Here is a 17,080-nt window from a genome sequence, read left to right as displayed (position 1 = left end):
TATTTCTGTCCTTGCAGTATTACAGGCTGTCCTTATCTATCTGGCTTCAAATGGTTTTCAGAATAAAGAGAGAACATGAAGAACCCATTGCTCTTTTCTCTGATGTTTCACTTCTTGCTGTTCTTTGCTGCTGTTTACCGTGCCTTCTGTTGTGAACATCTACCAAAATGACTGTAACAAGAAGATTCACACCTCATCTTGACCTGTGTAGAACAAACAATATTATCTCCAGATCCAGCAGATATAAGTGGGGTAATGAGACTGGAGTGTGTTCTACAAGCTGTCATCAACCCAATAGGCCAAATGACCTCTTTCTGTGGTGTAATGATATACAGTATATGCTATAGAACAGGCTTTCATCTTTGGCCTATTAAGCACATTCTATATATATATATACCACCACTGGAAATAAACTTTACTCTGGCCTCCGTACAATCTTATGCTATTGATCCAGTCATTTAGGGTGGTGGGGTGAAACACATCTCTACCAAAGGAGGTGTAAGGGTGTCAGCGATAAATAATATTGTCCCATGTTCTCAGTTCTTGACTATTTTGAGTGCTTTATATTGAGAATGATGAACATTCTGAATGCTTGCTGTTGCACATAGAAATCAGATGGCTCTCAAAAGGAAACTGCCTATGATCTTTATATGCACATTTTGAAACTGTGATAAAATTCTTTGAAGACCCAAATGCTTCATTCAGTATTCAACTCAAGAATATTAGGCATGAAGTTGAATGAAATCAATCTTCAATTGCAAGGAAATTATGTGAATCTTATCAAAGTCAAATCAGGCATCTCCACCTTTTTGTCTAAGTTAAACCTATTTAAGTGCAACATTGGGCATAACAACCTTTTCCAATTTTAGAGCCTCTCTGTGTTGGAAGAGAAAGAAAGAATACCAGATGATGATCTTCAAGTATACTGTGTCCAGCTGGGTGAGCTGTGCAAAGACATGTCAGAGAGATTTGAGGATCTTCTTTCAATCCAAATTCCAGATTGAGTAATAAATTAATTCCTGAACACTTGTATTGGGGAATTATCAGGAAGTATGGAGGAAGAATTGATCTCGCTACAAAATTACTTGGAGCTGAAACCAAAGTTAAAAAAAAAATCATATTAAGACTTATGGTTGCAGAAAAATTCTCTGAATGCTATCCAGCACTGTGGAAAAAAGGTTATTGCCTTTCCAGTATCATATTTAGTGGATTATGGTTTCAGTGTAGTCACCTAAATTCTTTCAAGGCAGTGAAACAGACAGCAAATTACTGAACATGGGGATCTTAGACTCCTTCTGAGAGACATTCAGCCTGATGTTGAGAAGTTGATATCACTGCACCAAGCCCATCCATGTCATTGAAAGGTGAAAATGTAACAAAGTAGTGAAAGGTTGGATCACTAATGTATACTCTAAAACTGTTGATAAAAATTGTTTTTACTGTAATTAAATATGAAATAATTGTTTTGCAGCTTTAAATAAATCTGAGTAATTTTTGCAATGATTTGTCACTGATTTGAATTTGCAGTTCCTATTTTCTTTCACTGTGCACTGTAAGTCAAAATTGTTTATATGTTTTTATGTAATGGTCAGAAAGTGAGAGAAGGTTCTGTGGATGTGGTCTGGGATCCAAAGAGTCAGAAACTCAAAACAAAACTTTGGGAACCACTGCTCTACACAGACAGCACTGGAAGTCAGGATTGAACCTGAGGTCACTGTAGTGTTGAGGGAACAGCTCATCTACCTGCAACACAATACAAAAAGCTAACAATCTGACTTCTGAGTTCAAGGGTAAAATAAGCTGTCTACTGCTGTTAGAGCTGAAGGCCTACAAATCAACTGCAATTCTATTATCTGTCTATGTTTCCCTCCATTGTCTTTATATAGTAAGTGTGTATTGTATGCTCTATTCAGAACTAAATACTATATGGATTTTGATTAATTATTATATTCTCCACTACTGTTAAATGAGTAAAATCAAAATTAGAGATAGACAGCTTTCAGGTAAATTTTTAATCCCTCATAGATGCAGCATGACCAGCTGAGTACGCCCAGGAGATTTCCCTCATCCTCAGCTCTTTTGCAGTCAGATGGATGCTTGAGTTTGACAAAGGCCATTTGGGAATAAGTTTTATCCTCTTATTTACTCAGCTGCAGCAGCAACAGACTGCATCACCCAGAGGTGCAGTCACCAATCCCTGTATAGCCCTAGTGACAAAAGTAGTTTTCTCTGCACTGTCTTCTCTCAGTTTTACCACGTAAAGCTCCACTGACCCGGCATGCTAGGGAATACTGGAGCAGATTTCACAGAGTATCAGATGTTGATCTTATTAATATTCCACAGTACATTTAATACACTGCATTCACTACTTTTTCAATGAACCTGCTGAGCTTAAAGGGAGTGCTGGAAACAGGGTCCCAGTAAGCTCAAAGGGAGCAGGATTAAGAAGCAAGAAGTGAGTTTTAAAGGAGTACAAAAACCGGGGTCCCAGTGAGTGAGAGGGTGCACCGGAAACAAGGCCCAATAAACTTAAAGAAAACTTGAAAATTAGATGTCTGATGGATGACTGAGTGACAAGAACCAGGGTCCTGGAGAATGGACGGGAGTATGGAAGACATCAGATCCTCTAACTGTTGAACCATTTAGATTTGTTAATCCAAATCCTAATATGGAATATCAGAGTTTACTATACCCATGTCAAATGGGAGTCTCAGGGGACCTAGTTTTATTCCAAAAGGAAGTCAACTCAACCCAGGAGTCTTTCTCTTACAACAGGCAGATCCACCCAGAGGATGGCAAGGTGGCAGGACGCCTTACCTATGAGCAGGAATTTTCCGATTTCCAGCGATCAGGATGACATCACACAGCTGGTGTTGCTTGAGGTAGAGCTCCATCTTATGAAATGTCTGCTCTGCGTGATTCACGGACTGGAAGAGCTCCTCAGAGCTGCCAGCTTCCATATCGCAGTGTGGCATCAGTGGATGGCTAGATACTGACAACCTGTGGACCACAAAAGGGATATACTGTACATTGGTGATGTAGTATCCCAGCTTTTATAGCCTTAATCACACTTCTAGCTGATCACAGGCTTAAAGAAACCAATAAGAAAAATCAATAGATGTCCACGGCCCTTTACACACACAGTAGAATGAAATGAGAGCAATGTGTTTCTTGGAATCTTGTCCTCCTTTAAATCACACTCTTTCTTATTAAGTCTTTATCTTCTCATGACAACTCTTCTTTTGAGCACAGCAAGGATCTTTTGGGAGATAATTGTTTCCTGTTTAAATAAGCTTCATTGCACGTAAGTGATATAAATGATTGTCTCTTCCTTAATGGCAGAAGGGAAATGTATTATTTGTTCTAGCACATAAAATTATATAAACTCCAGATATTGAGGTTTCTAGGTTTGCCACAATCTTATCCAAGTGGGACTGTAACCCAATTTTATGAACACTCAATCAAGCAAGACAAATTTTCAAACTGTAACCAAGTGCACAGTACAAGGGATTATCTTATTACTATGTTACATCATCCCCTTTCAAGTGACATGGTAGGGCATTAAGGAATGTTGAAGAGTAAAGGAATCTAGGAGTCCAAGTCCACAGTTCCCTAAAAATTAGTAAACTGATATGTTACTGTCTCTTGTACCCAGATGCGATAAAAAAAAATTATGCATGCCATCTATACAGTCATTTAATCGTATCAGTGCAATCATCTAGTACAAAGGAAAACAATAACAAAATGCAGAATAAAGTGTTTTGGTTACAAGGAGAGTGCAGAATAGGTAGCCAATAAGGTACAAAAGCCATAACAAAGTAGAATGTGAGCTCCCGAGTTCATCTTATCATACACCATGGAACTATTCAATAGTTCTTTAATAGAAACTGTCCTTGAACCTGGTGGTAGATTCTATCAAGGCTTTTGTGTCTTCTGTCCAATGGGAGGGAGAGAAGAAAGAATGCATTGGTTGGGTGAGGTCTTTGATTAGGCTGAATGCCTTACAGAGGCAATAAGAGGTGTGGACAGAGTCCCTGGAGGAAAGGTTGGTTTCCAGGATATACTGAGCTGTGACAACATTGGAAAATAGGCTGGTGAAGAAGACCTATGTCATGTTATCTATTAGTCCCTGGCCTCTGAAGACAAGATTGAGACATATATTTCAACATTACTGAACACTGGTTAGATTTAGATTGTCATATTGTGTTCAGTTCTTGTCACCACACTTCAGGAAGGCTGTGATTGCATTGTAGAGAGTGCAAAGGTGATTCACTAGGATGTTGCCTAGTTTGGTAAACATTAATTATGGGAAGGGTTTGTTTTCATTTTCATGTATGAAGCTGAGGGATGACTTGATAGAAGTAGGTAGACTATAAAAAACAAAGTTAGGCTACTTAGAATATTTTTCCCATGATAAGGATATCAAAAATGGCCTTGAGGTGAGAGGAAGGAGCTTTAAAGGGGATCTGAGGGGATTTATATTTTATGTAGTGGTGTGAAAGTTGAAACAAGGCAAAGGTTATGATAATATCTAGGCAAGGAAGGTTTTTTTTAAAAGAGTTTCCCTTTGCACAGTGGGAGACTGAAGCCATCTGAAATATGGAGACAAGGATTAACTGAGGGACAATTATTTAACTGACTTCAAAGTATCAGTTGTGGATTTGTGGTTTCTATAGACTTTTAACACTTGATTTTTGAATGGTGATTGATCTTGCAAGAAAGGACTTGAACATACATCGTCATTATTCGTAGCTGCTAATCAGTTCTGTTTAGTCAGTTTCTCTATTCAGACCTCAGAACAGTGTGGTGGCAGGGGCCATGTTGCCTCCCTTGTGCAAAAGTAAATTAAGTGAAGGAATGAGTGTGAATTTTCAGTCTAGTTAACCAGTGATGCCAGTGCTCCGTATCAGTAGTGGGTTGTCAGAGCTGGTGCTGGAACAGATTCACTGATGATGTTTAAGAGGAGCATGGACAGACCCTTAAATAGACAAAATATATGGTCCTAATGCGAGCAAATGGATTAAGCGGATGGCCAAAAAGGTTAGAGAATGGGTTGAAGGACCCATTTCTATGAAGCACACCTTTATGACTTTATTTATATGAGATTTTGAACATTGCTGTGATCTGTATCTCACAGTTCAGGCAATTATTCTTCTCACCTCTGTTCATCCCTTATTTACACCTCCCCAAAACACATTAGGTGAAATTACTGAGACTTCAGAGACAGTTAAGCAACAATGGTCTAATGCATGGTACAGGAGGCTTGCAGGGGTAAATGGGCAACCCTGGGCCTTGTTTTCTATGTATTACCATCTTGGTTCAGCTGACAGCAGATCTATACCATCCAGTTTCTCTCAGTTTCTGCCCGCTCACAGAAATTCCATCCCTCCCCCTTCTTTGCAACTTAAAGCATGTTCATTTTCTTTATGTTTTTGAGTTCTAATGAAGGGTCATCAGCTGAAAATGTTATCTGTACGTCTCTCCTGCTGAGTGTAAGCAGCAGTTTTTTGGCTTCATTTTGACATGTATCCTTTGAATCTAAACATTAATGGTTGAATCTGCCAGCAGCAGCCTGCAAGACTCTTCATTTCAAATAATAATCTACCTCCGTTTGATTAAAATCACAAGGACTCACCCATATAAGTCAGACATGAAGGAGAATTTCTTTTCCAGATGGAAATATGGGTATTTAGAACTTTATTTCTCAGAGGGCATTGGAAGCAGAGTCTGCAGATTTTTCTTAAAGCAGATAGATACTTGATAAACAAGGTTTTCTGATAATGTTGCTATGATGCTCCTAGGGATTTCTTACCATATTTATATTGCCATCTTTGTGCTTCTTTTCCCCTTATTGTTTACACAACAATGTCTGACTGACTCTCACACATTTATTTGAAGCTTGCCCCATTTCCACTTGTGTTTCCATTCCACTGGTGCATGTGCTCGATCATTCAATTGAATCAGAGCCAAACCTTTATCTTAATACTATATTCCTGCTTTCTCCACATACCGCTTGATGCCTTTTGTGTTTAGAAATCCATCTATCTCCTTCTTAAATATATTCCAACACATCACAGTTTCTCATTCTGTATTTAAAACATCAAAATCAGATCCAGGTGTGAGTTGCCTGAAGGTAATTTCAGAGGCTTTGGCTTTTTATTACCTTTACAAAATGTTTTATTCCAGACTGATTTTTATCATATTCACTCACTGTTGGGTAGTGCTTGCTTCTAATCAATTGAAGATTACTATTCTGAGTCTCACATGGCAATGGGATACCAAATGACAAAGACCAACTGGTCTGCAATTGCATCAGAAGATATGATGGTTTTATTATAGACAGGTGTTTATGCCATGTAAGAATCACATCAGGTCTGGTAACTGAATAAACACAATTTACTTTATTATATCTCCTGTAGAGAATTTTTATTAGTGTTTGCAGAAATTCAATTTACAAACCTGTTCATTGCCCTATGAAAAGTGAACTATTTCCAATAGCTAAGCTGACTGGCAAAGAGCCAAGTTGCATTTTTTAAGCAACAGTTTGTAATGATCTAGGATGAAGATTCAATAGTGATGATCTAAGGGGAAAGTGATAAACACATTCACAGGGAAAACCAACGACATCTTGGAGAAAAGACAAGCGATTGAGCTCTATTAGAGGCCCCTGCACAGATCACAGGAGCATAACGTACTAAGTAGCCTACACTTCAGATCATAAGACAATAAGATAAAGCAACGAATTAGGCCATTTGGCCCATCGAGTCTGCCCTGCCATTTCATCAAGGCTGATCTCAGCCCCAGTCTCCTGCCTTTTCGCCTTATCCTTTCATACCCTCAAAAATGGGCTTGAGGTGAGAAGAAGCAGTTTTAATGGGGAATCTATCAACCTCTGCTTTAAATATACACAATAACTCGCCCTCCACAGGCAGCTGTGTCAACAAATTCCACAGATTCACCACTCTCTTGCTTAAGTTGTGTTAACCTGCAGTTCAATGATACTGAGAATGATGAGCAGTTATTAAATATTATGTGCTGTTATGTTACTTGCAAAAGCACACCTTTTAAGAATGATATCCTGTGACCAACTGCTCTCTCCACATGTAGGAAGATACATTATTCGCGTTTAATGCACCAGAATTATTCTTTTGTTTAATAACACACTCTATAGATCATCTTTTTTTCAGTATGTTAGATAGTAATAGTGTTAAGATCTTTACAGCACTATCCATTTTTCTCCTCAAATCTGGATATGCATGTTCTTCCCGTGACCAAGTGGGTTTCCTCTGTGCACTTCGTTCTCCTCCCAAAGACATACCAGTGGCAGAGTAATTGGTCATTGTAAATTGTTCCATGAATATGCTCAGGTTAGATCAGGGGTTGCTTGACAGCATGGCTTGAAAGGCCAGAACGGCTTATTCTGTGCTCTATCTCAATAAATAAATAAGTAAATGAACTGAATGAAGACAGTCAATTAATAACCGAAATGTATATACGGAACCATCAAACTTAACTGATTAACACTGAAAATAAAACACATTGGGAAGCCATTCTTGCAAATCAATCAAATCTGACTCAAACAGAACTTATATTTTCAGTCATATTGCTTTAAGAATAGTGCACATGTTCCTGAAAATGCTTACACAGGCATCTCACCAATCTCAATCAAGTGAGGGGAATGGTATACAGTAATAACTAAACACAGGAGGAAGATGTGAGAAGAGTAATAACTGGGTAGAACTGAGGGAGTAAATCAAAGTGTTCATGATTTCAGGAAAACTTTGCCAAAGGAATAATAAACTGCCAGTTGATTTGTATTCGGGCACTGGTAAGAAGGACTGCGTTAAGACTTTGGTAACACTGGAAAAGAGCCTCTGAACTTATAAGATCACAACACTTCTCTGAGAACAGAAACAGAGTTGATGATTCAGATTGAAGGTGTTTTGAACCAATCCTCGATCCCAGTAAAGGGTTTTTGACCTGAAACAATAATTCAGAGCTCTGGTCTGCTGAGTATTTCTGGCATTTTTCTTTTATTTTCAATTTTCAACATTTGCAGCTTTTTATTATTATTTTTCACTTTTACATTTAGTACAATTAGTCTGTAAGTCCATAAGATATAGGAGCAGAAGTAGGCCATTCGGTCCATTGAGTCTGCTCTGTCATTCAATCATGGGCTGATCCACTTCATCCATTCATCCCCACTCCCCAGCTTTCACCCCATACCCTTTGATGCCCTGGCTAATCAAGAACCTATCTATCACTGCCTTAAATACACCCAATGATTTGTCCTCCATAGCCGCTCGTGGCAACAAATTCCCTAGGTTTACCTCCCTCTGACTACGTAATTTCTCGGCATCTCAGTTTTAAAAGGAAGTCCTTCGATCCTGAAGTTGTGCCCTCTTGTCCTAGAATCCCCTATCATGGGAAATAACTTTGCCATATCTAATCTGTTTAGGCCTTTTAACATTTGGAATGTTTCTATGAGATCCCCCCTCATTCTCCTGAATTCCAGGGAATACAGCCCAAGAGCTGCCCGACATTCCTCATACGGTCCTGACGGGTCCTGACGAAGGGTCTCGGCCCGAAACGTTGACTGCTCATTTCAATGGATGCTGCCCGACCTGCTGAGTTCATCCAACTTGTTTGTACATCTTGATTTGACCACAGCATCTGCAGTATACTTTGTGTTTATTATTCCTCATACGGTGACCCTCTCATTCCTGGAATCATTCTTGTGAATCTTATCTAAACCTTCTCCAATGTCAATATATCCATCCTAAAATAAGGAGCCCAATACTGCACACAATTCAGTGGTATAACACAATACTTCAAGTGTGGTCTCACGAGTGCCTTATAGAGCCTCAACATCACATCCCAGCTCTTATATTCTATACCTCTAGAAATGAATCCAACATTGCATTTACCTTCTTCACAACCGACACAACCTGCAGGTTAACCTTTAGGGTATTTTGCACAACGACTCCCAAGTCTCTTTGCATCTCTGCATTTTGAATTCTCTCCCTATCTAAATAGTAGTCTGCCCATTTATTTCTTCCTCCAAAGAACATGACCATACACTTTCCAACACTGTATTTCATTTATCACTTCTTTGCCCATTTCCCTAAACTATTCAAGTCTCTCTGCAGGCTCTCTGTTTCCTCAACACTACCCGTTCCTCCACCTATCTTTGTATCATCGGCAAACTTAGCCACAAATCCCTTAATACCGTAGTCCAAATCATTGACATACATCATAAAAATTAATGGTCCCAACACCTACCCCTGTGGAACTCCACTGGTAACAGGCAGCCAGCCAGAATAGGATCCCTTTATTCCCACTCTGTTTTCTGCCGACCAGCCAATGCTCCACCCACGCTAGTAACTCCCCTGTAATTCCATGGGCTCTTATCTTGCTAAGCAGCCTCATGTGTGGCACCTTGTCAAAGGCCTTCTGAAAATCCAAGTACACCACGTCTACTGCATCTCCTTTGTCTAACCTGCTTGTAATTTCCTCAAAAAATTGCAGTAGGTTTGTCAGGCAGGATTTTCCTTTCAGGACATCATGCTGGCTTTGACATATCTTGTCATATGCCTCCAGGTACGCCATAATCTCATCCCTAACAATCGATTCCAACAACTTCCCAACCAGTGATGTCAGGCTAACAGGACTATAGTTTCCTTTCTGCTGCCACCCACCCTTCTTAAATAACGGAGTGACATTTGCAATTTTCCAGTCATCTGGTACAAAGCCAGAATCTATTGATTCTTGAAAGATCATCGATAACTCCTCCTCAATCTCTTCAGCTACTTACTTCAGAACTCAAGGGTGCATTTTATCAGGTCCAGAAGATTTATCCACCTTCAGACCATTAAGCTTCCTGAGCACCTTCTCAGTCGTAATTTTCACTGCACATACTTCACTTCCCTGACACTCTTGAATGTCCAGTGTACTGCAGACATCTTCCACTGTGAAGATTGATGCAATTTACGCATTCAGTTCCTCTGCCATCTCTGCGTCTCTCATTACAATATCCCCAGCATCATTTTGTATTGATCCTATATCTATCCTTGACTCTCTTTTACCCTTTATATACTTAAAAAATCTTTTAGTATCTTCTTTGATATTAGTCGCCAGCTTCTTCTCATAATTCATCTTTTCCTCTGAATGACCTTCTTAGTTTCTTTCTGCAAGTTTTTTTAAAGCTTCCCAATCCTCTATCTTCCCATTACCTCTGGCTTCCTTGTATTCCCTCTCTTTTGCTTTTACTTTGGCTCTGTCTTCACTTGTTAGCTACGGTAGTGTCCTTGTTCCCTTTGAAAGTTTCTTCTTATTTTTTATATATCTGCCTTGCACTTCCCTCATTTTTCCTAGAAAGTCCAGCCATTGCTGCTCTGTTGTCCTTCCTGTTAGCGTCCCTTTCCAGTCAACTTCAGCCAGTTACCCCCTCTCATGCCATTGTAATTTCCTTTATTCCACTGAAATACTGACACATTGGATTTTATTTTCCCTCTCAAATTTCAAAGTGTACTTGATCATATTGTGATCATTGTTCCCTAAGGGTTCCTTAACCTTAAGTTTGCTTATCACCTCTGGATCATTGCATAACACCCAAACCAGCACAGCCGATCCCCTAGTCTAAAAAGCCATCCCTTAGACATTCTACAAATTCTCTCTCTTGACGTCTAGTATTGGCCTGGTTTTCCTGATCCAATTTCATGTTAAAATCCCTAATGATTATCATGACATTACCTTTTATTTCTCCTGCTGTAGTTTGTAATCCACATCCTGACCTCTGTATGGAGGCCTGTATTTAACTGCCATTAGGGTTCTTTTACCTCTGCCATTTCTTAACTCAACCCATAGAGACTCTACACCTTCTAATCCTATGTCATCTTTTTCCAATGATTTAATATTAATTCTTATACACAGAGCCACACCACCCCCTCTGCCTAATAACCTATTTTTCTGATACACTGTACATCCTTGGACATTCAGCTCCCAATGGCAGCCATCCTTTAGCCAATTTACAGAGATAGCCACAAAATCATATTTGCCAATTTGTAGCTGAATGTCAAGATCGTCCATTTTATTTCTTATGCTACGTGAATTCAAATACAACACTCTCAGTCCAGTATTCGTTGCTTTCTGTTTTAACTGCACCACTTCTCTATTGCCCTGTATCTCATGCCACTGGCTTTGATTAAGCCTCATCTCCTGCCTGTTCTTTCTATAATTGCGATGCAAGTAATTGCAAACACAGTACTAAGGATGCTAAAGCACGGAAGGTGTGTACCTCTGATAAGCTGCTGAGAAAGATCTTAGGCTCCAGCAGTACTGTGAGTGAAAGGCTTGTTGGAATTATGGGACAGGTGGTATGGGATTTGGTTCACAAGAGCTTACTTCTACAGCAGGAATATTGATTTCCCCTTTCAGTAATAATTTCCCTCTCTCTCCCTCTTCTTCAATTCCACACTCTGGCCTTTTACCTCTTCTCCCCTGTCTATCCTTTTCCCTTGGGTCCCCTCCTGCTTCCTTTTCTCCTATGGTTTATTCTCCTCTACTATCAGATTTCTTCTTCTCCAGCATTTTATCTTTCCACCCACCTGGCTTCACTTGTAACCTTCTAGCTAGCTTCCTTCCACAACCGCCCCCCCCCCCCCCCACACACCTTTTTATTCTGGCATACCCTCCCTTCCTTTGCAGCCCTGAAGCAGGGTCTTGGCCTGAAACATCAACTGTTTATTCATTTCCATTGATGCTGTCTGAACTAATGAGTTCCTCCGGGGGTGGGGGGGGGGGGGGGGAAGGGAGGGGTGTGTGTGTGTGTGTAGCTTACTTCTATGTTAAACCTGCAGTTTTGAATTAGATATGAACAAATCTTTGTCAAACAACTTAAGAGAAAGAACCCTTGAACAGAATCAGATTAGTCAGATCTTGATGAAAGTATTTTAAAACCAAGTAGAATTGAAAACTTCAGTGACGTAGTAGAAAGTGACATTAAGCTGAAAGTTGGTCACTCCTGCTGACAAAACGAATTTTGGAAAACAGGAGACAAAGAACATGAGGAAGAGATTTTCCATGAGATACTTGGAAGAGAGTACATTTTACTTGGTTGCTGGCTGGATTAGTGTGTATGTCTTATGAGGAAAGGTTGAGAAAGCTAGGTGTTTTCTCTTTGAAGTGAAGTAGGATGAGTGGTGACTTAATTAAGGTGTATAAGATGACAAAAGGAATAGGTAGGTAGGCAGCACCTTTCTTCCCAGGGAAGAAGTGGTTAATACAAAAGGTCACAATTTTAAGGTGATTGGAGGAAAGTATAAGGGGATGTCAGAAGTAGGTCTTTTACACGGAGTAATGGGTGTGTGGAATGTGCTGCCAAGGATGGTGGTAGAGGCAGATACAAAAGGGATATGTAGGAAACTCCTAGATAAACTCAAAGATAAAAGAAAAGAGAGCTATGTGGGAGGGAAGCCTGCAATAGGCTAAATTGTTGGCAGAACGTCAAAGGCCAAAGGGTCTGTATTGTACTGTGTTGTTCTGTGTTCTATTTGTTACTGGTGGGATCCACGGCTGTTTCTGATCTAACAACCAGGCAAGCAAATTTCTGCTCCATCTGAGCAAAGTGTGTGAGCAGAGCTGATGAAGGAAGGCGCTGGATAGTGCTGGACAAACACCTGTGAAATAAACTCTACAGTGGATGGTGGTCACTACAAAGCCACAGCTACAGTACTTCAAAAGAGCAGAAAATGCAGAGAGATGCTTCAGAAATTGATTATCAGCTACACACTGCTCTCAGAGTTCCAGCAATCCATGCTCATCCGATACCAAGTAAATCATAAATTAATAAAACATCTGATTTTTAATGAATGTATTAGTTGTTTCAATATATGAATCATTTATGGATTTTTAAAATACACATGCTCATTTGCATCCTTCTGAAGTAACAGCATGATATACTATAGAAATGAGGCCTTCAGACCATTCACTTCATTCTAATGATCATCACCCATTTATAGCAAACATACACAGATCCCACTTTTTATTCTCTCCTCACTCCTACCCTAGATTCTGTTACTCACTCACACAGTAGGGACAATTTACAGTGGCCAATTAACTTACCAACCTGCATGTCTGTGTGGTGTAGGAAGAATTAAACAAGTTATCATCAGTTTTAGATCACCACTGCCCTATGAATCCCTCAGTATTTCTCCATGGATTCTTGAAGAAATGGTCACTTTGTAATAGAAATGACAATAAAGCGCAATGCTTAATTATTCTGCAGCATCTTAAGTCTTAAATTAATTCAGCCTGAAAAAATAAGGAATACTTTCCAGAACAAGAGTTTCTAAATTGCATATTATCTGAAAAATCTGCTCGTTTCACTGATCACCTACAAAATAATCATAACAGTTTCTGTGCAAACACGAGGAAATCTACAGATGCTGGAAATTCAAACAACAACACACACAAAATGCTGATGGAACACAGCAGGCTAGGCAGCATCTATAGGGAGAAGCGCTGTCGACGTTTCAGGCCGAGACCCTTCGTCAGGACTAACCGAAAGGAAAGATAGTAAGAGATTTGAAAGTAGTGGGGGGAGGGGGAAATGCAAAATGATAGGAGAAGACCGGAGGGGGTGGGATGAAGCTAAGAGCTGGAAAGGTGATTGGTGAAAGTGATACAGAGTTGGAGAAGGGAAAGGATCATGGGATGGGAGGCCTCAGGAGAAAGAAAGGAGGGGGGAACACCAGAGGGAGATGGAGAACAGGCAAACAACTAAATATGTCAGGGATGGGGTAAGAAGGGGAGGAGGGGCATTAACGGAAGTTAGAGAAGTCAATGTTCATGCTATCAGGTTGGAGGCTACCCAGCCGGTATATAAGGTGTTGTTCCTCCAACCTGAGTTTGGATTCATTTTGACAATAGAGGAGGCCATGGATAGACATATCAGAATGGGAATGGGACGTGGAATTAAAATGTGTGGCCACTGGGAGATCCTGCTTTCTCTGGCGGACCGAGCGCAGGTGTTCCACGAAACGGTCTCCCAGTCTGCGTCGGGTCTCACCAATATATAAAAGGCCGCACCGGGAGCACCGGACTCAGTATACCACACCAGCCGACTCACAGGTGAAGTGTCGCCTCACCTGGAAGGACTGTCTGGGGCCCTGAATGGTTGTGAGGGAGGAAGTGTAAGGGCAGGTGTAGCACTTGTTCCTTTTACAAGGATAAGTGCCAGGAGGGAGATCAGTGGGAAGGGATGGGGGGGACGAGTGGACAAGGGAGTCGCGTAGGGAGCGATCCCTGCGAAAAGCAGAAAGAGTGGGGGAGGGAAAAATGTGTTTGGTAATGGGATCCCGTTGGAGGTGGCGGAAGTTATGGAGAATTATATGTTGGACCTGGAGGCTGGTGGGGTGGTAGGTAAGGACAAGGGGAACCCTATCCCGAGTGGGGTGGCGGGTGGATGGGGTGAGGGCAGATGTGCGGGAAATGGGAAAGATGCGTTTGAGAGCAGAGTTGATGGTGAATGAAGGGAAGCCCCTTTGTTTAAAAAAGACATCTCCTTCGTCCTGGAAAGAAAAGCCTCATCCTGAGAGCAGATGCAGCGGAGACGGAGGAATTGTGAGAAGGGGATAGCCTTTTTGCAAGAGACAGGGTGGGAAGAGGAATAGTCCAGGTAGCTGTGAGACAGTTTTTGTCACTGGTTATACAGTATCTGCTCTATCTTAAAGATGTGTTTTCTTTCCTGTGATCAGTTCAAATATGAAAAGATTTGCCTGCACTTTATAAGAATGACAGCTTGCTTAATTTAAAGATGTAGCTCCCTTTTCAATAAAACTTGAGGTAATATAACTGATGGATCAATGAGGCAGTTCAGTGTAATCTGACCTCTCAAAATCAAATCAGAAAACTTGGACTGGGAGTTGCCTATTGTATTTCAAAATGGACCATTTGTTAAATTAATCTCAAGTGTGAAAGAAGAATAACGCCAGAAATGGACAATAGAAGAAGCCATTTAGTCAGTGTTTATGGTCCTAATGGACCTTCTCCCACCAATTTATCTGATCCTGTGAACATAACCTTCCATTCCTGTCCCCTTCATCTACCTTCTCCATTCAATGGTTTATGATCAAACCGAATAGACGAATGGAAGTTTGTGAGTTTAATGGTAAATGTTTATGCTTGCTCTGATAAATCATGAAAGAATTGAGGCTTTGGGACAAAGGTATAAACAAAAGAAATTCAGTGGTATAACACATGCTTTTCAAATGCTACAGCTTGAACCAATGCACAAAGTAAATCCCGGAATGTAATTGATCTTATGGTGTGTTGTAGTCAATTTTGGAACACCTGTTTCTAAGGATACGACAAACTGACTTACAAAACCCGTTGGAATAATGGCAGTAATATCAACGTCTGATGTTGCTACTAACACATTGGAATACTTAGACCCAAGGAAGAAAAAAACCAGAGAGCCCCAGCAGAAGGATGTTGGTCTTGTGGTCCACAATGGAACATGTTCTCAGGTACTTTGCAAGTCATCCTACAATTTTCACTGACTACCCAAAGAAATCCAGCTATGAGTTCACAGGTTGGTGTCTAATACATTTGGGACTGTGGAAATTGCAGGCAGTTATGTGTAATCACACAAAAGATTCATCAATCACGCAGTGAACAGAGAGCAACAGCGCATTAAAAAAAATCACAAGGATTGCTTAAACCGCTCCATCATAAGATAGATCAGAGTGATATAGAGTCTTAGATTTATACAACATGGAAACAGGACCTTCGACCCAACTCATCTCTGTCAATCAAGTTGAGTATCAAGCTAGTCAAATTTGCTTGCATTTGACCCGGATCCTTTGCAACATTTTCTATCCATATATTTGTCTAAGTGTACTTGTAATGTTGCAGTTGTACCCCATTACAGCTAGTTCCCCACATCCACCACCCTCAGTGTGAAAAGGTTTTTCCTCGGGTCCCTTTTAAATCTTCTACCCCTCCCCTTAACTTTATGTCCTCTAATTGGTAATTGCTTTGTTATGTCACATATACCAAGATAGAGTGAAAGCCTATTGTCTGCATGCTATCCAGACTGATCATTCTATGCAGAAGTACAATGAGGTAGTGGAAAAGAAAAAAAATTGCAGAATATAGTACTATTGTTATGAAGGAAGTGCAGTGTCAGTAGACAAGGGCTGTGACAAGGTGGACTGAGTGAGTGAGTTCAAGTACATTGTAGAAGAGGTCTGTTCAAAGTGGGAGAAAAACTGCCCTTGAGCCTGGTGGTATTTGTTCAATTGAACCTGGTGGTATGTGTTCAATTGAGCCTGGTGGGATGTGTTCAATTGAACCTAGTGGTAGGTGTTTAATTGAGCCTGGTGGGATGTGTTCAATTGAGCCTGGTGGGATGTGTTCGATTGAGCCTGGTGGGATGTGTTCGATTGAGCCTGGTGGGATGTGTTCGATTGAGCCTGGTGAGATGTGTTCGATTGAACCTGGTGGGATGTGTTCAATTGAACCTGGTGGGATGTGTTCGATTGAGCCTGGTGGGATGTGTTCGATTGAACCTGGTGGTATGTGTTCAATTGAGCCTGGTGGTATGTGTTCCATTGAGCCTGGTGGGATGTGTTCGATTGAGCCTGGTGGTATGTGCTCGATTGAGCCTGGTGGGATGTGCTCGATTGAACCTGGTGGTATGTGTTCGATTGAGCCTGGTGGGATGTGTTCGATTGAACCTGGTGGTATGTGTTCGATTGAGCCTGGTGGGATGTGTTCGATTGAGCCTGGTGGGATGTGTTCGATTGAGCCTGGTGGGATGTGTTCGATTGAACCTTGTGGTATGTGTTCGATTGAGCCTGGTGGGAAGTGTTCGATTGAGCCTGGTGGGATGTGTTCGATTGAACCTGGTGGTATGTGTTCGATTGAGCCTGGTGGGATGTGTTCGATTGAGCCTGGTGGGATGTGTTCGATTGAGCCTGGTGGGATGTGTTCGATTGAACCTTGTGGTATGTGTTCGATTGAGCCTGGTGGGAAGTGTTCGATTGAGCCTGGTGGGATGTGTTCGATTGAGCCTGGT

The 17,080-nt window shown here is 40.8% G+C and overlaps 1 protein-coding gene across 2 annotated transcripts in view; it reads right to left on the bottom strand.

The window, feature by feature from the left end:
* LOC140715792 (kelch-like protein 1) overlaps positions 1-17,080 on the bottom strand; it is a 401,409-nt gene that overhangs the window by 228,251 nt on the left and 156,078 nt on the right. Inside the window, exon 2 of one of the 2 annotated variants that reach the window (XM_073028187.1) lies at positions 2,818-3,000. The exons of the other annotated variant lie outside the window; for it this stretch is intronic. Within the exon in view, the coding sequence (XP_072884288.1) occupies positions 2,818-3,000 (183 nt within the window). The remainder of the gene's footprint in view (positions 1-2,817; positions 3,001-17,080) is intronic. 2 annotated transcript variants of the gene reach the window in all.

The sequence above is a fragment of the Hemitrygon akajei genome, chromosome 2 (assembly GCF_048418815.1).
Source record: "Hemitrygon akajei chromosome 2, sHemAka1.3, whole genome shotgun sequence".
Lineage (NCBI taxonomy): Eukaryota > Metazoa > Chordata > Chondrichthyes > Myliobatiformes > Dasyatidae > Hemitrygon > Hemitrygon akajei.
The sequence above is the reverse complement of the archived record's forward strand: the minus strand, read 5'-3'. Positions and strand labels throughout refer to the sequence as shown.